This window comes from Strongyloides ratti, assembly GCF_001040885.1.
Source record: "Strongyloides ratti genome assembly S_ratti_ED321, chromosome : 1".
Taxonomy (NCBI): Eukaryota; Metazoa; Nematoda; class Chromadorea; order Rhabditida; family Strongyloididae; genus Strongyloides; species Strongyloides ratti.
Window position 1 is genome coordinate 5,109,531 of NC_037307.1, and position 25,035 is coordinate 5,134,565.

A 25,035-nucleotide genomic window follows, 5' to 3' on the forward strand; every position below is an offset into this window, starting at 1 on the left:
TGAATTTTTGTTTACTACAACAAATTGGTATAATGTTTCAATTAGTGGAGATAGAGTACAACCTGATTGTTTTTTCTACACTCCTTTTTTGTATATTATATAGAATAAATTCAAAACGGCAAATTTTTCAATGTAATGTTAATGCATTAGTTACAAAGAAAATTTTTTTTTGAAAGAATACTTTGTTTTCATTTATATATATAGTTTTATGAACACGAAAAGTACATTTTTTTTAACTAAGTAATATTTGATTGAAATTTTATATATAAAAATTCATTTTCTAAAAAAGAATGCTAAAAAATTTTAAATAGGTATAACTTTTTTTAAGAAATTCATTTGATTAAAAATCATAAATAATTCTTAAGTATTAAAATTAATTATCAAAGTCTTCAATTTTTATTACAATGATTGGTTAATTCTTGAGATAATCGTGAAAAAAATTATTTTAAACTTAGGAAAAGTGGAATTTTTGTTTAACTTTATTTTTATTTGAGTAAAATTTTATTTTAAAATAGAATAAAAGGGTATAAAAAGAAAAAAAAAGGTATGAAATAGGGTTTTCTTCAGAAGGCTCCTGAAAAATTCTTACTAACCAATTATGGAGAAAAGAAATTAAATTGTATCATTCTTTAAAAATAAATTTTTATTTTTAGATGGTGCAAAATATTTCTTAATATAAAAAATCCACATTCATACTAAATAGATATTTATTCTTAAATGTGAAATTTTCTACTTGTATGTGAAAATTAACATTAAATAATGTAAGAGTTGTCAGTTACAGGAAGAAATTTTTATCTGGGGAAATAAAAGGAAACAATAAAATTAAAATAGTGGTTTAATTTGAAGTTTGATGTTAAAATATGCATATGTGTTTTTCTAAGATAAAATAAAATTTTTTTTTATTTGCTAACATTATTTAATTTTTGAATTTTATAGTATCTTTTAACTGGGATATTTTTTATTTTAAGTTAATAAAAATATTTTGTTATACGGAAAGTTTCATAGTCATATTGTAGATATACAAATATGTTTTTTTTTTTTTTTTCAATATATAGTAAAAATATTACATATACTTATATTTAAAAAAAGATTTTTTTTTTAAAACTGTAATAGTATTAATAGATAAGTAATGCTTTTCGTTTGCATTTAATTCAATAAATCTCAGCTTTTCTTATCTTCAATATTTTACACATCTACTAAAAGTCAGAATAAATAATTATAAAGATAAATTCAACTGTTGTCTTTACTAACTATTACACACTATATGTAAATTGGCATTTTTAAAAGCTTTAAAATTATTGATCATAAATGAATATAAAAGAAAGTGTATTTTTTTGGAAGTTATAAGTAATGAAACAATTATATTTTAAATTTTTATTAATATTTCTTTTTTCTACATGTAATTATATTATTTTAAATTGTAATGGAAAAGCAAGTTTTCCAAGATATGCTGATCAACTTTATGAAGATCTTATGTATATGTATAATAAACAAGTTAGACCAGTAAAAAATGCTTCAAAACCGTTAATGGTTAATTTTGGTGCCTCATTAATTAGAATTATTGATGTTGTAAGTTTTTATTTATAAAAGAAAATAAATATGATAATTAAATAAATTTTACCATGATTTTCTAAAATAATATGGCATTTCTTCATTATCTTGTTTTTGTTCATAGATAGAACCTGATGGTTGAATGTTTATTTGTTTGTTTATATTTCCATTAGTTATTCGCATATCTGGTGCAAGTATTTGACTAACACCACAATCAGAGGCACAATAAGTTCCTGGTACACCTGGTTCACCTGGCATACCATAATCTCCAATACCTCCCATTTTTCCTGGTAAACCAGATAATCCCATAGCTCCTGTTGCTCCAGGATTTCCTGGTAATCCTGGTATATTAGAATTTTTACCACGTAATCCAGGTGGACCTTTTAATCCATTTGGTCCTGGTGGTCCCTTAGGTCCTTTAATACCAACACCACTAATAACAGTATCACCTGGTTGTCCTTTAGGACCTGAGAAACCAGGAATACCTTTTACTCCTGGTGGACCTTGTTTTCCAGATATCCCTTCAAGTCCTGGTGATCCTGCTTCACCTGGTTCACCAACTGCTCCTGCTAATCCTGGTGCTCCTCTTTCACCTTGAAAACCTCTATTACCTTAAATAATTATATTATAATTATATTTACTAAAAAAAAAAATAATTACCTGGTGGACCAGCTGGACATATTGTACAAGGAAGTTCATCTTCAAATGTTGCCTCAATATCATAACCATCTTTTCCTGGTGCACCTGTATTACCACTAGCTCCAGGAGCTCCATCAAGTCCTGGATCTCCAGCTAATCCTGGAGGACCAGCACTTGGACAGGATAAGGAAGCACAACCATTACATGTAGTTGTCTCAAAAACAGGTGAACGTTGTTTTCTAGAAAAAAATAGAATACCCTGTTTATGTATAGAAGGATCATCTATCTCCTCAAATTGTCTTCCTGACAAATAATTCCATATCTTATCTGAATTTTCTTTAAATTTTAAACTATTTTCTTCAATTAAAAATGCATCTTTATTTAATTTAACATTTAAATATGGTACAGAGATAAGAATAGTAAGTGTTGATATAATACTAATTACCATTGAAGCAATAGCAATAGAATAGAATATATCATGACTATAATTTAACAATAAATTTGTCTTATTCATTTTAGAAAAGAATAAATATTTTATAAAATCCTATCCTTTTATATTATCTTTTTTTTTTTATCCAAAAATATTTTTAATTTTTTTTTAGGTCAAATAAATGTTACATAATTTTAAAATAGGTAACTTAATTAATAATGTTAAAAAATGTTTTATATAATAAAATAAAAATATATAGGTCAGGTAATGTAAAGTATTTTATTATAAGTTTAATTTGATAACAATAAGATATAAAAAAAAAAGACAATTGAAATTTATGTTATTTAATATAAAATAACATTAAAATCAAAAATATATAACATGATTTAAAAAAAAAATTTATGTGTAATTAATTAGCATTTTTTAGGATGAAGTTAATCAAGTATTAACAACAAACTTGTGGTTAGAAATGCAATGGTATGTAAAAAATTTTTTTGTTATAAAATTAAGAAATCAATTATAGGTATGATTATAAATTATCATGGGATCCAAAAAAGTATAAAAATTTATCAAAAATTCATATCCCATCTGATCAATTATGGATTCCAGATATTTTATTATATAATAATGCTGATGGTGAACCACATATCTCAATTAATAGTGATGCAATTGTATATCATACAGGATTAGTTGTCTGGAAACCACCATCAATTTATAAAAGTTTTTGTTTTATAGGTAATTTTTAATAAAATTAAAAAATAATTAATTAATATTTTTTAAAGATATTGAATTTTTTCCTTATGATTTACAAGTATGTCAAATGAAATTTGGTGGTAAGTTTTATCTTAGAATATTATATATATTTAAAAAAATTTAAGGATGGTCATATAGTGGATTATTAATTAATGTACGGCCTATTGTACCAAAACCTGGAGATAAAATTGAAATTCGAACTGATATTTATGGTAATAATTATCAATATTTAAAACAAGGAATGGATTTAAGTTCATATGTCCGAAGTTTAGAGTGGGATTTAATGGAAATAGAGGCAGCAAGACATGAACAAATTTATAGTGGATGTTGTGGACAAGATATGTATATTGATATCACATATAATATTCGTTTAAGAAGAAAAACATTATTTTATACTGTAAATTTAGTCATTCCATGCATGTTAATTGGTAAGTCATTATATTTAGTTTAACTTTTTTTTTTAATTAAATTTTTTTTTTAGCTATTCTTACAACATTTGTATTTTATATTCCACCAAATGAACATAAATGTTCATATTCTATTTCTGTACTTGTAGCATTGACTGTCTTTTATCTTGTTCTCATTGAACTTATTCCTCCAACATCAACAGTAATTCCTTTAATTGGAAAATATTTATTATTTACAATGTTTCTTGTAGCAACATCAATATTTTTATCTGTTGCTTCAATTAATTTTTATCGTCGTGATGGTACAACACATGCTATGCCAAAATGGATGCATAAATTATTTATACAAATTCTTCCAACATATCTTTGTATCAAAAAACCAGATGGATTTGATGATGAACATAGTTTAGATAGTGATGATGAAAGTAATACTACTGATAATCCAAATACATATCCTAATTCAAGGCGTGCCTCACCATATTTTTTAGCTTTTGCAAATAATCAAGGAAATAATAATCTTATTTTAGAGGGTACAGAATTAGGTGATGGTGAAATGAGATTAAGTCAATTAGCACAACTTCGGGGAATGCATAGTGATTTAATAAGGAGAATGATAAGTAATTTAGCATTTATTAGTGATCATTTTAAAGCAAAAGCTAAGCAAAGTAAAGTAAGTATAAAAATTTTTTGATTAAAAAAAAAATAATAATAATATTTTTTTTTTTAGATTTCTGAAGAATGGTCATATGTTGCAATTGCAATTGATCGCCTACTACTAATTTGTTATTCTATAATAAATATATCTGGAAGTGTAGTTATTTTAACACAAGCACCAGCTTTATATGATACCACACAACCATTAGATGTACAACCACCAACACAACCATTAAGTGGTGATACTTTTGGAGGGGGAAGAAATGCCACAGCAATATTATTAGATTTAATGAATCTTGATTAGAAATTTTTATTAAAATTTAAGAAAAAAAAAAATATAAAATTGATTATGATATTAATGTATTTCAAAATTTAATATTTTATAAGTATTTTATATTTATTGTGTACTCTTGATAACTCTAATAGGTCTCCTTGCAATAAGAATATCTCCAATAAATTTGTATGTTCTAAATACAATAAAAAATGCCCAAATTGTAAAAAGTAGGAATGACAAAGCAATAACAATAAAAATTGTTAAATTTATTAGGATATCTAAAAAAAAAGTATAATTTTTTTTTGTTAATAAAAAATAATTTTATTATATTATTACTTACAATCATCTTGGCTTTCATTTAATTTATGATTTTCTTGACCTGGATACAAAAAATTTTTAATATTTTCATTATTTCGATTAAGAATAGTAAAAATACATAAAATGGTAAATGTGGCCAGGAGGATTGATGAAATGACACAAAATATTAAATATGGTACACTAAATAATCTTTTTTCTTTTTTAACACTATAAATTAATAGTAATGATGTAATAATTCCAAAAATTGCAAGAATTGTAGTACCAACACTAACAAATATATGTATTCCTAAAATCCATGCTAATATTGAAATAACAATATATGCAAAAATTGTTAAATAAGCAAATGAATATGTTCCAACTTTAATATGAACCTTTTGACATAAACATTTATATTTTGGATTGTTATAATAAAATGGATTAACATCAACAATTTTTGTTGATGATGTATTAGAGTCTGGATATGTTGTAGGATTCATCAATGTTTCAATATCTGTAATTGGAATACATATAAGCATAATATTCAATAATATTTTGTATGTTGTAAAGGTTGTGTTAATGTTATAATAATATATATAAAAAAAATAGTATTAAAAAAAGTGTATATTTAAATTAGTGTCAAATTAAGAAAAAATAAACTAAGCTTCCATCAGTCACTTTTTGTTTTTAACTTATTTAACCAAGTATAATTTCATTTAATAAAAAATAAATTTTTGTTCACATGTTTCAAAAATATTTTAACGTTTGGTGCTTTATAAAGTTCAAAATTAAAAAACATCAATAATATTTAATTAAATTAGTAAGATATTAATATAAAAAAAGAAATATAAATATAATAATTAAGAAACTTTCAAGAATTTGAGGCAATTATTAGATAATACTTAACATGAAATAACTTATTTATCTTATATAAAGTATAATTTAACATATAGAAAAAAATATTATATAAATTCCAGTGTATCTTTAAATTTTTTTTGTTATATATATTTTTTTAAAGAAAATAATTTTGTTGATATACTTGTATTTTTGTATTTTAAACACGAGAATAGTAAATGTGTAAAAATATTTGTTTTATCAGTTGTTTATAGGGATGATACATTATAATTTGTTAATAACAAAATAAAATATATCAAAGTTTAGTTGAAGATAAAAAGATTTGGTAAATCACATTCAATTATCTATGATTAAATAATAATTTTTACTTTTGATAAAAATAATTTTTACAAGTTTGTTAAAAATAATATTTTAATATTTAAGCTATTTATATAAATAAATAAAAATAAAAATTGAGCAATTGGTATTTTATAAATAAGAAATATTTTGAATACCTTAAAAGTATTTTTATAGTTATAAATATATATTAAATATAACTGGGTAAAAATAACTTGTTCAAAAAGATTTTTATAATATAGAATTTTATTATATATAATAAATAATAAATTAAGTTTACTTTTGCATAATTAAAAAGATTAAATATATTTTATTTTTCCTATGTAACATTGATAAAATAAAAAGTATTATCAAAAATTATTTTGATTATTATGTATATCAATAAATATTACAAAATATTTGAAAAAAAAAAGTATGATTTTAAAATGAATAAATTTACAAATGACAAGATTAATGTATCAACAAAATTATGATATGTCATATTTTATAGAGTGTTAAAAGAAATGTGAATCTTAAATGAAAAATATATTAATGAATCATGCACTGTGAAATAAATTTATTATAAAATTCTTATAAACATCTTTTACTAAATAAAATATATTTGTAAATTAAAATTTTATAAGTGTAAAAAATATATAGAAAAATATATCTTAGTACTTTATTTTTTTTAAATAACTTGATGTCATAATTATACAATAAAATGTCAAAAAGTCTTTACATTAAAAATATATATATATATATATTTTTTACATCCAGATTTTTAAGATATATAAAATTATTTTTTAATATTTTGTTTAAGATGAATAAATTTATTTTATCAAATTAATGATCTATGATCGACATTATAATATATCAGAGAAAACCATCAAAATACATGCATGTTTTAATAAAAATTAACCGCCCTGTGATATATCAAATAAATATAATCTAAAAAGGAACTCAAAGAACTAAAATATAAATGTCCTTTTAAAATTTAATAAATTGATAACTTATTGAATTTAGGCAATGTTTAAATGACATTGAAAATATACGATTAATAACAAAATCTAAAAATACATATTTTGTTTTATTTAAGAAGGTTAAATTTTACTTTATACAACTTATTTATAATTTCGATTTATTTTATCTTTATGTTGTCTTTAAAATAATAATGGTAAAATTTATAATAAGATAACATTTTTTTATTTTTACATTGTTTTAAAAAATTATCATAGTACAATATTTTAGACTTTGAAACTATTATATAATACTTATGGAATGCATGAATAATTATCAAATTAAAAACATTCTATCATTTATAATTAAGGTATACTTAAGTAATGAAAAAAAAAATTTTTTTAACTTTAATATATTAAAAACATATCAAAAATTTTGAAATAATATATTCATTTTCACTTTTTTTTTTAAATATGAATAATTATAAATAATAATAAATTTGTAATATTGGATACATCAAGATTAATTTCAAATTAAAATAAAAAAAATATATAATAAAAATGAAAAAGAAAAACAAATTAAAATACTTTAAACATTTAATCGTTTATAAATAAATTTCTAATTTATATATATCAAGGAAAAATTTAAATTTTATAATTTAATAGTTAAAACTCAAAATTAGTTGTTGAAAAAATTTGTCATAAGATTTTTTACTATTTTTATTATTTTAAAGTATGACAACAACATATAGATCACAATTTATTATCAAAAAGTAGTTTTTAACATACAATGCTTCTCCAGTATATACACATCTATTATATATATTAAATCATGAAAATTGAATTTTAATAAAAATAATATTATAAAAGTTGCAAAAAAAAAAAAAAAATTTTTTATCAATTTTTATATAAATTTTAAATGACTACTTTTAATTGTTAAAAGTAATATATAATATTAAATTTATAGATAACAAATGAGGTAAATGTTCCATGAGTATTTTCATTAGCAGTTATATTTTATCTAAACTAGACACTCTACTTTTGATAATATTTTTCATTTTTGTTAAACTTTAATTGCAATCAATTTTATTGTGTATCATATATTTTTTTTTATATAAATTGAAAATAATTGCTTTATTATTAATCACCTTTAAAAGTATTTAGAAAAAAAAAATTTTTTTATTTTATTTTTATACCACTTTATAGATAAGAATATACTTTAAAAATTTTTATATTTTAACAGGAATCCATTTAAAAAATATGTATATCTTATTGGGGGTGAATAAATGTATGGATGAATTATTATAAGTCAAAAACCAAATTTATTATTTAACTTTGATATAAAATTTTTTTTTTAACTTTTTAAAAACATAAATATATAACTATTAAACAATTATTTTGAATGATCATCTAGTTATACTCATAGACATTGCAAAATAAATTATAACTATTTTGTTGCTAAAATTAGTTTTTTAAATTTTTATTCATTTTTAAGCAATATTATATTAAGGTAGATTATAAAACGACCAATTTTGTTAAATTGTAATTTTTATATTAAAAATTAATAAAAAATTTATTATAATATTATGATATATGTTATTCATTTTATTGATAAAAATATATTGTATAAAAATAAAATAACTTTATATCATTGAAAAAAAAAAGATTACTATATTTCTAAATTATTAATTTTTGGTAATTTGATATTTACCAAGGCATTATGACATCCTATCAAGCTAGAAACTTTTTTTTTATGATTATAGTCAATGTATTATTATTTTTTTATTGAAACAAAATATTTACGATAAAATCGTACATCAAGGCACTTAAAATATATTCTATAATTTTTCTTATTAAATGTTCTTAGAAATTTTTTTAAAATCATTATACGACAGCTCATCTTAATATAAAAAAAAAAACAAATACCAACATTTGAATTTTAGATCACCGAAATCAATTTAAGTAAAACCGGATGCATTATGTAGTAAGGGATGTTCGTCATCCTCCTCCACCAACTCAGGAATCGGGTCAATCTTAACATCATCTGCATGTTCTGTGCATTCAAAACGACTATAATCAACCTGATAAGCACATTTTTCTTCATTATACACAACTAAACTTTGAAACCTATAAAAAAAAAGAAAATATACTTTGTACTATTGACATACCGTTGTCCCCAATTTATTTCATCTGGTAAGAATGATGTTCGTGCTTGAAATGTCATTCCAGTTGCTTCTACAATTCCTTCAACTGTCATTATCAATTCAAAATCTTGATCTTTCATATTTTCTTGTGTCATTCCATATAAAGGACTTTCTTCATCAATTACATGGCGAACAATGATTGGCCATAACAATAAAACTCTATCCCATCCTGAATCATAACCAACATTCATATCCTTGACACCAACAAGTTCTTTTTCACCGTTCTAAAATATTTAATATTATTTATAAAAAAAAGTCACCTTATTAATTTTTGTACAAGCCATATATAATCGAACATGACTTTCTGCTAGGTAAAGTTTATGTTGAATATCGGCTAATCTTATCATTAATGCTGGTCTATGATCATGATCATGAACAGGACCAATAACAGCAAATTGAGAGAAACGCATTTCTTGTTTTCTTTTTTTTGGTCTTAAAACTTTTGCCACAACAATACCAGCTAGCATTGTTTGTAAAAATACCCCAACTACTAATTGAATACAAAGAATAAAATGAGCAATTGGACAATTCTCTGTCATATACCTAAAACCATATCCAATTGTATGTTGACTTTCTAAACTAAATAAAAATGCTCCAGAAAAACTTTGAACATTAGCTATACATGCTTTTTTTTCATTAAGTTCCTATAAAATAAAAAAAATATATAAAATTTTAATTTAACAAAAAAAAAAGAAGAAAAAAAAAATGGCAAACAAACCATTAAATCTCCATTCAAATAAACAATTAAATAATAAATAGAACCAAAAAATACCCAACTAATTAAAAAACCTCCAGCAAAGACAGTTAATATACTCCTCCATGAATATTCTATTATAAGATGAAACCAATTTCTTAAAAAAATAATTATCTATAATTAGCAAATTTTAATTAAATTTAATAAATTTACTTTAAAATAATTTCTTTGGCATTAAGAAGATTTACAGGTTGTATTAGACATTCCCCATTTTTTGAAACTAATCTTGGAACTTTACGATGTTTATGATTTTTTTTGATAAAAGAAAAATTTGTCGTTTTCTTGCTTTCTTTATAATTTGGTGTATGATGATTTTTATTAATATTACTAATATTTAGAGATTTTTCATTATTTTCATCATTTGTATTGTCATTACAATTAGGATTCCCATTTATTAATAATGGTGAAGACATACCATTGTTGTTGTCATTATTATTATTATTACTAGTTGAAGCAGTAGTATTATTATGTAATTTTAGGGGAGGTACAATAATAACATGTGCAGTCTTTAAAATTTTTTCTTCATCTTCATCAATTGGAATTGAGGTTTCAATCATTGGATCAACTGGTATTTTTTCAGATAACAATGATGATCCTAATTGTCCCTTTTCCCACATTCTAACTATACTAGAATGCCTTTTTTTTATATATTTATTATATTAATATATAATACTTTTAGTCAGTCTAATTAATATTATTGAATTTCATAAAAAAAAAACAATATAAAAAATGTTTTTGTATAATTGAACGTTAATCAATAAATAAAAGGTAAACTGACTAAGAATATTTTTTTAATTATTTCAAATAAATAAATATTTAGAATAATAAGTGTGAAGTTATATTATTTATCTTTTTAATTCCTTCTTTTGCATTCAATAAATATATCTTTTAAAATTACTATACATATAATATGTTGATAAAGAGAAATAGAACAACTTCAATTATAAAGTTTTTTTTTTCTTAGAAAATGCTATTCTATTTAAAAAAATATATAGAATACTGTTGTAAAGCTTTATGATTGAGTAAATTTAAAAGTGTTTTTTTAACTCTAAAAAAAATATTAAAAATAAAACATAAAAAAAAAATTTAAAGATAAGAAAATCTTTATGAAAGGTGTAAGGGAAAGGAAACATTTCATAATAATGATGTTATATAAAAAAAATGTTAAAAATAAAGTAAGATATATGACAAAGTAAAAGTTTAGTTAAGAGTTTGTATTAATATTATATATTTTATTTTTTCTCTCAAAAATAATACATTCAAAATCTATTATAAAAGTGTATTCAACTTGACTTTATTTTTTGCCTCGAAACAAATTAAAAAAATTTTTTTTTATCAAAATAAGAGTTAATGGTAAAAGTTTTAGTAATATGAATACAAAAATATATCATAAAAAAATACTATTAAATATTTAATTTCTAAATTTTTTTTAAACACTATTATATTTTGATTTTATTTTGATTTATATAAATATAGAATTTTATAAAAATTTAACAATCAAAATATTTGATTAAGTTAATATGAATTATATTTTTATAAAATGAAAAATACTTAGATGAATGTAATTTATTTAATAGTTATAACTAAAAACTTTTATCAGTCAATTGTAAAATTTTTTTAAAAAAAATATATAAAAAAAATAAAAATTTAATAGATGATTGTTAATTGAAAATCAAATCACATTAAGATGATAATAATTTAGAAATAATTATAGATAAATGATTATTTTTGGTAAAAAATTAAATATAATTTTTAGAAAGAAATAATATAGATAAAAAGTTGTTGTTAAAAAGAGAATTATGTGTGGCAAGGAAGATATATATAAAATACAAATGTATTAGAAGACAAATATATAATTATTATTTAAAAAAAAAAAATCTAGATTTAATATATTTTTTAAAGTGTTATTAAACTTATTTTTTTGTTAATAAAAATTCGGTGATTATCTATAAAACAAACAATTTTTTAAATAAATAATTAAAGATTATATATTATATTTCATGTATATATAATTTCTCACCTAAAGATTTTTTTTCATCATTTTCAATTTTCATTTGACGTTTAGAAAAATTTTATATAAAAAAAAATTTGTTTCCAAGACAACAACAATTAATCAAATAAATTGACTATAGATTTAACAAAAATATTATGATTTTTTTATATGACATAATATATATAATCAAATATTTATATTATTTATTATAAATATTTTTATAATAATATTTTATTTATTATAAACTTTTTTTATAATTTTTTAATAAATAATAAAATTAATAATAAAATAATAAATTAAATTCAGTTAAATAAATTAAGTTTAAAAAAATATAAATTGTACTTTTTTAATATTAAAATAATTATATATAAAAATTTATGATTACAAATTTGTACCTATTAATTGTATGTTATATTTATAATAGAAAAAAAAAAATAATATTTATTTAAATTTTTAAACAAAGTTAAACAACTATAATTATATTTTTAATATTTCAATTTGCCACACTTATATTTATATAAAATTTACTATTTTATACTAAAACTTTTATATTAAAACATTAATATTTGCCTTTCTAATAGTGATAATATTTTGTGTAGGTTTAAGATGTGTATTTAAAGTTAAGTATAAAATAAAATTTCTATATATTTTTTTTTATATTTAAATAAGAACTTACTATATATTAATTAAATGTATTTTAAAAAAAAATGTTTATTTACATTTATAATACATTAGTAACACTTTATTGCAAATTATCTTATTAAAATCTTTAAAAATAAAAATAATTTCCTTATACTATAATTATTTCAAAGCTTTTAAAAATAAATAGTATAATTATATATGTTTATAAAAAAAAATGTAATACATAAAAAAAAAGTATGTGCTGAATTATGTACTTAGGAAATATCCTAAAATTTAAAATAAAATTTTTTTTTGAAATTAAAAAGTGTAGTTATAGAAGAAGTTTTTAAAAAAAAATATATTTTTAATAGTAGATGAGTATAGAAATTATATATTTAATAACTATTGAAAAAATTATAAAATAAATAAAGATCAAAAATATAGTTATTTAAATAGTTATTAGATATAATATTTCATTAAATTCTAGTTATATTTTTTATTAAATAAAAAATAAATTTTAAAAACATATTAAAATAATTTATCATATATTTTTTTTTACCAAAAAAACAATAGAGATGAAAATTAATTATTATAATTATAATTTTTTTTTCTATATATAATAGATTATTCATGGAAAATTTTTATTGTCATTAAATTAGTTAAAAAAAAATTGTCACGATCTAAACTAAAAATTTTAAAAATATTTTTTTTTTTCCTTTTTTTTTTCTTAAAAGTAGAAAGTAAAATAATTAATTTATGGTTTTCTATGTGTTAATCATAACACTATTTATAAATAATTTAAATCTGGGAAAGTTTTTAAGTATTTACATAAAATAAGTTATGGTAAAAAATTAATGTATGATCATAAATTTATAATAAATAAAATTTATATAATAGTCCTAAAATTTATTTATATAAAATCAAACTTTAAATATACTGTAGTAATAAAAGTAGAAAATTATGCCTTCAGTACAATTTTTATTAAGAATATATTTAAAAAAAAAATTAAATTTTATAGTCTTCAGATATTACATTTTAAAAAAAATGTCTTATTATGTGAAATTTTTTTTATCTATAAAACTAACATTATTTTATCAATAATATTACATTTAGATTGAAGAAACTATCTCACACACTTTGAAATATTTTATTATAAAAAAAAAATTTTTTAAAAAGGAAATAATAACAAATTACATGATGAAAAAGTTATCTTATACGAGATTAATTACAAAAATATTTAAATATATTGCTTTTATTTCTTTTTTTTTAATAGCTCTATCTAATACTTTATTCATAACACATAATAATGGTGATGACTTGCAATAACGTGTATGTTAAAATGGCTTTTTATATGTTCTACTATAATATGATAATAATCACAATAATTACAATGCTATGTTTTATATAAATAAATAATATAAAAATGTTTTAATAATTATATATATATATATGTATATATGTATATATATAAATAAAAAGATATTATATTTTGTGATTTAGTTATAAAATCTTAAAATAATATTTTTTTGTAAATAAAAATTTTTATGAATGAGTATTTCACTTCTAAAAATATAGTAAACAAGTGTCATTGCACTTTAAAACTCCTTCTTCATGTCATTTTTAAATGAAATTTTAGTAGGAAATGGATAATCTAATTTATTTTTGCCATTTTAGAATGTTGCATAAACTTTTTAAATGAAAATTATACATAAAGGAATGTATCATGTTATTATCATTATTCTATATAGATAACTTATACTCCTTTACTAATTTAAATTGAAGAAAAAAATTTTTTAATAGCAATATTTTTTATGACTGTATTAATAGAAAATGTCAAGTTATTTTTGATTAATTACTATCAAGGGGTCCTTCGATAATATTAAGATATTTTAGAAAATATAAACTGTATTTAACAATTTTATTGAGTTAAAATATATTGAAAAATATATTTTAGTTATTAATCATATTTTTTTTTGATACTATTAACATTATATTCATAGATATAGATAGAAAAAAAAATATTGGAATACTTATGTTAATCTCATAAAATTAAAAAAAAATGGTTGTAACTTTATAACTACAAACTTTGAGATAAAAAATGATTATATATAGAGATATTTTTAAGAAAAAAAAAATGAGAAAAAAAAAGTTATGAACATTAAAGTATTTGTATATATATTTTATTAACATATACTCTACAACAATTTAATAAAATGAGGAAACAAAATTTTAAGTAAAATGTTTGCAACTTTTATATTAAAAAAAAAAAATTTTTAGACATTTAGGAATAAATAATTTAATTCATAGATTGAAAATACTTTTTTATTTAATTTGAGCCTCAAAGTTTTTTTTTTTTTTTTCCTAACATAAAATAAAAGTTTAAAAGCTAAAATAAAACAATAGTTGATGGAGAAAATTAAAAAAAAAAAAGAGAAATTTTTTTAGAAAATCAAATGTTATGTGGTGTAAGAAACTGGTAAAAGAACAAAATTAAATTTTTTTTTGCCATTTCAAGGAAATTTATATTAATTTAATACATTTTTTATTAGATAAACTTTAACAATCTAAAATTGTTTTAGGAGGATAAAAGTTATAAGATAATATTTTTGGAAGAAATAAAAAATATTATCATTAACAATAAAAATTAGATGTTTCTCCTTTTTACAATCAAACTATTTTCTTAAATAAAATTATGTTAAAAGTTATCTTAATTTAATATATAAATAAAATTTTACTTATTTGTAATTTTATGTAAGTATTATTTTTTGTATTAAAAAATATTGGATATATAAAATTGGTATATTATCCATGTCTTTTTCAATACTTTATTTCTATAAGTAGTACTCAAATAAAATAAATTTTTAGGTATTAAATAACAAAAGCTAAAATTTTTTCAAATTATTTTATTAAATAAATAAAAAAGCCTTTTTCAGGAGGATGTATATTTTAATGTATAGTATAAAAGTATAATATCATGTTTTCGTGTACCATATACTAAATATATTTTATCGTGCTCCAAATATTTTATGATATCTAAACTTTTTTCAAACATCATTTTTGACAGAATTTTCAATTATTATTTTAAAAAATATTGTCAAACTAATATAATCATATTATCATGATATAAAATTAACAAGAATTTTTTTTTATAAAAAAAAACTAATAAATAAAAATAAAAAAGGATGTTAAATTTGAGATTTTGTAGTCAATTTTGAAGTTTTTTCTAATAAAATTCATTAGTTCTCATATAACATTTCTTTCCTCCTTCTATTTATTTATATATTTAAAAAAAAATAATAGAAGAAGAAGATTCCTTAAGCATACTAATTTTTACCTTTAAAATGCTTTTAAAATTTTCAATTCTCATGCTAAAAGAACCAAGTTTATTTATTGTTGTTTTATGTTTAGTCTAATATTCCTATCAGTTAAAACGTTTTAATAAAAATTTCATAAATCCATTTATTTTTATTTTCAAAAATGGTTCTATATCGATCATTATGTAATAAGGCAAAAAATTAACAATGTTTATGAGATGAAAAAAAAAAAATATATATATATATCATTTTTTATAAAAAAAAAACATCATATCAAAACAAATAATTAAAAATAGTAAAATATTCATAACAACATTTAAAAGTGATTTTAACATTTCATTAATTTAATAAACATAACTTTTATGTGATAAAATATATTTTCCCTAAAACTGTTTATAATTATATTAGCAATAAAATACATTATAATTCAATCTTAATACACCAATTCTTTTTTTTTAAAAAAAAGTAGTATTAATTTTAGAACTTTAAAATATTTCCAAAATAAATTAGAAATGAAAAAAAATATCTTGTCAATGTGAAATATTAATCTATTTTTTGAGAATGACTAATTTCAAATAAATATTTTATAATTATGGAGAAAATTGTTTATATATTAAATTGTGGTGAAAGAAGGCAAATTAGTTGATGTTAAATAAAAATACTTATGTTTCAATAATCTTCTTAAACCAATATATGTATATTTTTGTTGTTTTTTTTTTCAATAATAAAAAAAAAGTTATATACAAAATTAAACCATCAAAATATTTTAATTCCCTTAAAAATTTGTCATAAATTATAGATGTAGTAAAGTGTCTGATTTTTTTTTAAAAAAAATGTATCCATAATATTTGTCAAAATATTTTATTTTACTATACATTTCTTTATGTTTAAATTTGATTTTTAAAAATTTATACTATTTAAATTGAGTATGTTAAGTTAAACTACATCATTCATCTTCCCTCCATAACTTTATTCTTTTGTAATATATATTAATTTTAAATAAATTCAAGTCTAAAGAATAAATTTGATTTTCACACAAAAGTGTTATATATTTAATTGTGATGTCCTTCAAAAGTTTATAATACCATAGTTTCATTTAAAAAAAATTAATATTTCATTCACTAATTGACATCTTAATTTATCTTAATTTACATATTATACAACTATATTTCAATATTGCTATAAAAATCCAATAGAATATGAATAATGATAACTTTAAAATGTCTGAACATTTACAAAAATAATTTTTTTTTTTATAAATCTTAAAAAATATATCAATAAAAACATATTATAAATAAATCAACTTATACCAATTGCATACACTTCTATTTGTTATTTCAAGAAAATTTATTAACAATAATTAAACTTTTTTTTTTTTTGATATTGTACAAATTAAGTTATTCACAATTACTAACAATTAATATACATAAATAATACATTTAATTATTCAATACTTAAAAAAAAATATACATATAATTAAAATTAAATTATTAGTAGTATTTACAATCAAAAATATTTCAAAATGTATACTTATAAAGTTATTCGTTTTTAGATATTAAAATATATCTTTTTAATATTTTTTTTTAATAAATAATATTATTTTATCATATAATCTATTTTAATAAAAAAGAAGTTTATTATGTTTTTTGTTTTATTTATTTTAAATAAATTATACTCAAAAATGTCAATTTACTAATTTTGTATTTATCTTTAAAATAATCAAAATATCAAGGATATGTGTAATCTTTATTTTTTTTAAAAATAATTTTCATCATTGATAACTACGTATCAGTTTAAATTTATATACATAAAAATTTAAGTTATCCTAGTACCATTTGATACAGTGGAAAATAATCAAACATAATAATATTCTTTTAAACAAACTATTAAAATTCTTAAAATATTGCTGATAGAGTTTTTTTTTTTTAATCAGACAGGATGTTCCATTAATCAAATTAAATATGATATATATTATATAATTCACTGATAAGATTACTTTCTATATTCATAAAATTATCTTAACATATACATAAAATTAAGTGCAAAAATTAAAAATATAAAACAGTTTAGTGTATTATAAAATTTAATAAAAATAAATATTTAAAAAAAAAGCATGAAATTTTTTTACACACAGTTTCAGTTATATAGCCCTGAAAAATTTTTTTTTTTCTCATTACAAATTGTCTCAAAAAAAAAAAAATTTTTTTAATATATTAATTTTATTTAATAAATTCATATGATTCCAGACATTATATTAAATTTTATAAAAATGTTAAAAATATAATTGTTCAAAGAATAAAATTATATAATTAGAAAAACTGGAATTGTCCTACATAAAAATTTGTTATAAATCCCACCTTTATAAAAATTAACATTGATATAAAAAAATTTTTGTTATTAAAAGAAAACACATTTTCCTTATCATCATTTTTGTTCACTACTTAAAATACAAAAATTTCATGGCTGTTTATTTTATACAATATTTAAAATATTTATCAATAAATAATTAATTTGTATTTTGTAATATTTTATGCAACTATAATTTGAATTTCTTTAAATATATGATGGTTAATAGATATATTGATAGAAAAACATTATCATAAATAAAATCTTGAATGACCTTTACCTCGATTTGTAAAAAGACAAGTCCTCATATAATTTATGAGAGACACATACTTTCAATATATAATTACTTTTCTTACTATTTTTATATTAAATCGCCAGATTAGTTAATATATTTTTTTTTAATATCATAATTAAATAAATTTTAAATTTTTTTTAGCAGTTTTTAGTTAAAATATGGAACTGCTTTTTGATAATCTACATATTATTGTTTTTTTAATTACTCTTTGCTATTTTATTATTAAGAGATATTATTATGAAAATATACCTTTAAAAGATATAAAAGGAAAATTTGTCTTTGTTACAGGTTGTGATTCGGGTTTTGGAAGATTACTTGTTCATGAACTTTTAAAAAAAAATATTAATGTTATTGCTGGTTTATATACTGATATAGGACAAAAAAATCTTATAAATGAATGTTCTGATAAGGAAATATTTCTTGGTAATCTTTATACAGTTTCATTAGATGTTACAAATATTGAATCTGTTCAAGCTGCTTATAAATTTGTTGAAAATTTAATGATTGAAAAAGTTTGTTTTTTTTTATTATTGTTTAAAAAATTAATATTTTTAATTGTAGAAAACAACATTATGGTCAGTTGTAAATAATGCTGGAGCAAATATTGTTAAAGGACCTATTGAATGGTATAATGTTGAAGATTTTAAAATGCATATTGATATTAATTTAATGGGACCAATAAGAGTATGCCAAACTTTTATTCCTTTACTTAAAAAATCAAAAGGACGTTTTGTAACAATGATATCATGTTCAGGTAGAATTCATGGTTTTTTCCTTGGACCATATACAACTTCTAAATTTGGTTTAAGAGGATATATGGATTCATTACGATTAGATTTACAACCTTTTGGTATATCAGTACATGTTCTAGAACCTGGTGCATTTAAAACTCCCCTAACAGAGGATAAATTTTTAGCTGATCGAATTGAAAAAGCTTTTAATTCACTATCAGATGAGGCAAAAGATGACTATGGTTCAACATTTAAAAATAATCGTAAGTTAAAAAAATTTTTTTCTATAACTTTTATTCAATAAATTTCTTATAGTTATTGTTAATTGGCAAAAAGGTGTTGATATTGCTGCTTCTTCAAATTTATATCTTGTTGTTGATAATTATATTCATGCTATAACATCAACCAAACCAAGACATCGTTATCTTTGTGGATACGATGCCTGGTTATTATTTCTTCCATTATCACTTTTACCATCACATATTCAAGATAAGATATTATATTTCTTATATACATGCCACCCAAGTTTAAATTTAAATTTTACCGTCAAAAAACGTGATCCCGTCATATCAGAAATAAATAACAATGAAAAAAAAGGTGTTTAGTCAATCTTTAAATATAAAAATATTTTATATATAATTAAAAATTAATTTTAAAAATGTTTTTGATAAAAAAAAAGTGTTTGTTAAAATTGAAAAAAAAAATAAAATAAATTCATCATAGTATAAAAATTTTTCTATTTATATAAAAATAATTTTTTTTTAATCTAACAACTAATATATACAATATCTAATTTGTATAATAAATAAAATTTTTATGATAAATTAAAAAAAAAAAAATTTTTAATTTTATTAATCTGTAAAGAAACATTTTCTAACTGAAGATTATAAATCAAAAATAGAAATTATTTAGTAAAAATACTATGTAAAAAATTGTTCTAATTTTATTAAGTTGTTTGATTTTTAATTTCTTACTATTTGATATTTTTATAATTTACTATCTTGTTTAAATAATCAAACAAAAAAATACGAACGTTACAACATTTCTTATATGTAAAAAAAAAACTGTATTTATCATCAATTGTGTTTATTAATATTCATATAATTTATTGGTAAAATTGATAAGTATAATCAATTATTAATATTTATATTATAAAATTTTCTTAATGTGAAAAAAAAATAATTGACAAATATGAATATTTTTTTTTAAATAATAAAAATATATATTTTAAAATTGTTTTATCTTTATAAGAGCAATCTATTTTAAGAATTATAAATTGTTCAAATATTATAATTATTAAATTTTAAACAATATTATTCTTTAATAAACTTATAATAAAATTATGCATCTCATTTTAGAATAAAAAATATGAATAGAAAAAATGAAATGTTTAGTTATTTATAACTATTGAAATGATACTTTTTTTTAAATTATTAATTACTAAACTAATATTAGTTAAATGTATACAATGATGTTGTTGATTAACAAACATAAAAAAAAAAGTAATTTTGTTATAATTATTACTGAAAAATATGTCAAAAAATTTTTATTTAATTTAAACATCCTCTTTAGTTATTAAAATAATAATATATCTTGCACCAGAATGTTTATGTTAATATATTTTTTTTATTTTTAAATTAATAATAAAATTTCATTAACTTCAAAAAAAAAAATTATCCCATATTTTTGTAAATTATTTTTACAAAGAAATATGCTAAATAATTACTATAATTTTTCAAAATACTTTATATGTTAAAAAAATAATGTTATTTTAATAGTAAAATATTTCAATTATCCCATTAAATGGTTATTTTAATATTTCTATGGTAATTTTTTTTTAATAAAAGAGTAAAAAGTTTGTTACGAGATTGTAACAAGTTATCCTTGAAGATATAGAATACTTAAAAGAATAGATAATAAAAAAATTCAAGGTAAATTTTATATATTATACTACAATCAATGTACACAAAGAATCTTTTGATTAGCTAAATAATATATTTACTATCTAAACAATTTCTTTCCAGACACTACAAAAATTGTCTCTTCCATAATGACTTTAAAATATAAGCATCAAAGATAAAATTTTTATCTTTTGTATTTAGATAATGCATTATTTTAATGATAAAAAAAGACCACCATCAACATTTATTTTTTTTATAATACATCAATTCAATATTACCTTAGAAAAAAGTTTAAGAAATTTTATTATTATATAATATATTCTTATAATTTAATTTTATATGAAGTAACTTTTTAAATAAAAAAACTTATGATTTTTGAATAGGTAAATTTAGATACCACCATTATTGGTACAAAGAACAATCGTAATTCATTGTAATTGTTTTAAATACAAATGTAGAATTTATTTTTTTTAAAGTAAGCCATTCAATTATTATTTATTTAAGTAAGTATTATGAAAAAAAAATTAACTGAAAAAAAAGTTTTTGATAAATATAAAATGTTCAAAAAAATAATTAGTCATTTAGTATTAAGGAATTAAAAAGTGTTAACATAATAAATTTAAAATTTTTTCAAAATAAAAAAAAAGAGAAATAATGATAAATGTATTTAATTAATGAGTGTATATCCAATTTACAGGTAAATACTAATTTATTTATAATATAGATTTTATTAACACATTTTTGATAAATTTTTAAATTAAATATTATAAAATATGTATACTCTTTAATTTATTAGATTATATCATTTCAAAAAAGAAATATTACAAACCATGATCACTACTTCATTGTTAAATAATCAATCTTTATTGCAATTTTAATGACAATTAGTAGTATTTATATAAATATTTTATGTTAGAATTTTGTCACCAGTGATTTTGATTTTTTTTTTACATTCATCAAATAGTAATGTTAATTATACATGAAAAAAAATTATCATAAGTACTACTAACTAATATACATTTTGTTTGATAATTATGTTCTAGTATAATATTAATTGATAATCTTGTTATCAAATCATTTTATAAATTATATAAAATATTAATAAAAAAAGAATTACCAAACTACAAAGTTATAATTTTTTTTATGTTGTAATAAATATTTCAAGGTATTACAGATTATCAATAACATTTTTTAAACTTTATTATAATGATAAAGGTTGTCCATAATTTAAAATAAAGATTAATTTTAAAGGGATTTAAAATGAGAAGATAGAATTTAAAATAAATCAAATAATTCTTTCTCCAGAAAAAATGAAAAGTGTACTTTGAAGATTTTTATTATTTTATAAAAGTTTTCCCAATATATATTCAAATTTTTTCATATTAATGTGAATAAAGCTTTTAAAATATTTTACATTTTTATTAAAATATCATTCCAATTGAATTTAGAATAAGTAGTTTTTCAATTGTTTACTATATAAATATTGAAAATTTTTTTTAATAATTTCCAAATATAATCTATCAAAAAAATAATTTTATCTATACCTATAAATAAAAAATATTTTTTTTGTAAAATATCTACCCCTTTTTTTTTATCAATTTCAATCAAATTAAAAGTATAAAAATTAAAAGAATTTTATTAAAATAACTATAAATAAAATTTTGTATCATAATAACAAAAAAAATACTCTTAAACTCCTTAAGTAAATATACAGTAACTAAAAATTGAAAACATTAGTAAATTTGTAAAAAAAAATTTCAACCCCGTTGATAATATAATAAAACCCAAAACTTGAAATTTTTTTTCTAAACAATTTAATTTTTAATTGATATATCATTTTATTATTAAAAAATATTAAATATTTATTTATGCACTTGTAAACAAATCATTGATTTTTAATTTACTTTAATAAACATTCTTTGTTAAAAAATAGATTTATTTAAAATTTGATAAAAAAATTATTTTATATAATTTGTTTGTTAACTTTTAGTGAATAATGATTTTTGTTTATAAACCTTGAATTTATAAGAATAAACTTTTTATTGTATGAATTATAATTTTGGTACATTTAAAAGATACATTTACTTATCAAATATTACTAATGAAATTTAATTATCCTGTAATGTATATTTAAACAAAAAAGTTATAGATGTTAAAATTATTTTTAAATTAAGATTTTATAAAGTTTTTTTAATGTTTATTTATATAGATTTTTGAAAAATTACTGTATATCAAAATTTTAAAAACTTTATATTAATGTTTATTTATTCTATATTATTGTGGAAACATTAAAATTGTTAATTATACAACAAGGAAAACTATGAACAATAGTTAAGGTCAAATTTGATAATAAAAATTATAATTAATATGTCTGATATTGTCTAATAGTTTTTTTTTTACCCAAAATTTAAATTAAAATAAACTACATTAAACCTGTTTAAGATAAAACATGCTTTTTCTTCTTATTCCAATTTTGAACATAAGTTTTTTGTTTTTCAAGTAAAAGCTATAAACTAATAATGTCACATAATATTATAAATATTACTTTTCATTTTAAAAATTTTTAAAACAAACTTTAACTTAAAAGCTTTATTATTTTTTTTAAATAATTCATTGGCATATATTGTTAATATGACAAGATTTACTTAACATTTTACTGTTAATTTTTTATTATTTATGGAAAAATAAGTTTAAATAATAGTAATACTATTAAGAATAATAATTATTAAAGCTCTATGAACATTAAGTATAAATGTACTTTTTTTCATAATATTGTTATCATTTAATTATAGTACCATAAATATGACTTCAAATTTTCATATATGTCATCTCTAACACGGTTGTTGTTATGAGATAGTAATAGAATCTATTTTAGTTCTTTTATTGTACTATTTTCCTGAAATTTCACACAATAATAATTATATTTTTTATATTTAAAATGCGTACAATCTGAATAAGATAACAAAAACACAAAGATAATATTTGAAAAAAAGATTAATTTATTGGTTTCCAATATATGATATCATAATAAATAATTTTTTGTTATTGTTATCAAAAATAAAGACTTTAAAATTATCATTTTTGGAAAATCTTTTTGAACTTGATGTATAAATAATATCTTAACATAAATCTTAAACCAGAATATTAATGTTGTTATTTGGAAAAAAAAATTAGCAGGATTTTTTGTTATTGTTGATATGAAACATTTTTAAAATTTTTTGTAATTTATATGATTTACTTTATGATGGTGAACTGTGACTCAAAAAAATATGATGACTGTTCAAGTTTTTAATATGTTGTGCTCCAAAGTCTTCTCTATCGTTTGACAGAAATAGCCTCCTAAAAGCTTCAATGTGAAAGAAGTTATTGACTTGTTTCTTAAAGTTATTACGTTTAAAGAAATATAAAAAAAATAACTTTTTTTATATACTTCTTATATAAAAATTATATTTAAATACGGTTTATGTAGTTTTTTTTTCTGTAAATCTTCTTAAAACTTTTTCCAAATTTTAACAAGCATTAATTTTTGTATTCTTTAAGCTTTGACATTTTCAAAGTTTTAATTTGATATCTTTTTCAATATTATAATTAAATTATTTCATGAAATATCAATGTAACTTTTTTTGTATGATTTTTGTTGTATTAAATTTTAATTACTTTTACTTTAATAGGTGTTACTAAGTTTTTTTCAAGATATGCTCAATTTTTTCAATATTTCCTTGTTATAATTAAATTTTTAAAGACTATA

General features: G+C 18.6%; 5 protein-coding genes across 5 annotated transcripts; 2 read left to right on the plus strand and 3 right to left on the minus strand.

The window, feature by feature from the left end:
• Positions 1-1,617: 1,617 nt before the first annotated feature.
• Positions 1,618-2,704, minus strand: SRAE_1000165300 (Collagen triple helix repeat-containing protein; the record flags this gene model as incomplete). The annotated part of the gene is made up of 2 exons (XM_024648635.1): positions 1,618-2,162; positions 2,212-2,704. The coding sequence occupies 2 exons, from the start codon at positions 2,702-2,704 to the stop codon at positions 1,618-1,620; spliced, it is 1,038 nt and encodes a 345-aa protein (XP_024502593.1).
• A 385-nt stretch (positions 2,705-3,089) lies between these two features.
• Positions 3,090-4,738, plus strand: SRAE_1000165400 (Nicotinic acetylcholine receptor family and Neurotransmitter-gated ion-channel transmembrane domain and Neurotransmitter-gated ion-channel family and Neurotransmitter-gated ion-channel ligand-binding domain and Nicotinic acetylcholine-gated receptor, transmembrane domain-containing protein; the record flags this gene model as incomplete). The annotated part of the gene is made up of 6 exons (XM_024648636.1): positions 3,090-3,097; positions 3,144-3,355; positions 3,403-3,453; positions 3,499-3,801; positions 3,855-4,450; positions 4,508-4,738. The coding sequence occupies 6 exons, from the start codon at positions 3,090-3,092 to the stop codon at positions 4,736-4,738; spliced, it is 1,401 nt and encodes a 466-aa protein (XP_024502594.1).
• A 93-nt stretch (positions 4,739-4,831) lies between these two features.
• SRAE_1000165500 (Hypothetical protein) lies at positions 4,832-5,541 on the minus strand (the record flags this gene model as incomplete). Its single annotated transcript, XM_024648637.1, has 2 exons — positions 4,832-4,986; positions 5,049-5,541. The coding sequence occupies 2 exons, from the start codon at positions 5,539-5,541 to the stop codon at positions 4,832-4,834; spliced, it is 648 nt and encodes a 215-aa protein (XP_024502595.1).
• Positions 5,542-9,086: 3,545 nt separating this feature from the next.
• Positions 9,087-10,703, minus strand: SRAE_1000165600 (Inwardly rectifying potassium channel 3; the record flags this gene model as incomplete). Its single annotated transcript, XM_024648638.1, has 5 exons — positions 9,087-9,255; positions 9,297-9,556; positions 9,593-9,976; positions 10,051-10,183; positions 10,240-10,703. 5 exons carry the CDS (start codon positions 10,701-10,703, stop codon positions 9,087-9,089), a joined length of 1,410 nt encoding a protein of 469 aa, XP_024502596.1.
• Positions 10,704-18,813: 8,110 nt separating this feature from the next.
• SRAE_1000165700 (Short-chain dehydrogenase/reductase SDR family and Glucose/ribitol dehydrogenase family and NAD(P)-binding domain-containing protein) lies at positions 18,814-19,991 on the plus strand (the record flags this gene model as incomplete). The annotated part of the gene is made up of 3 exons (XM_024648639.1): positions 18,814-19,167; positions 19,217-19,649; positions 19,702-19,991. 3 exons carry the CDS (start codon positions 18,814-18,816, stop codon positions 19,989-19,991), a joined length of 1,077 nt encoding a protein of 358 aa, XP_024502597.1.
• Between the last annotated feature and the right edge of the window lie 5,044 nt (positions 19,992-25,035).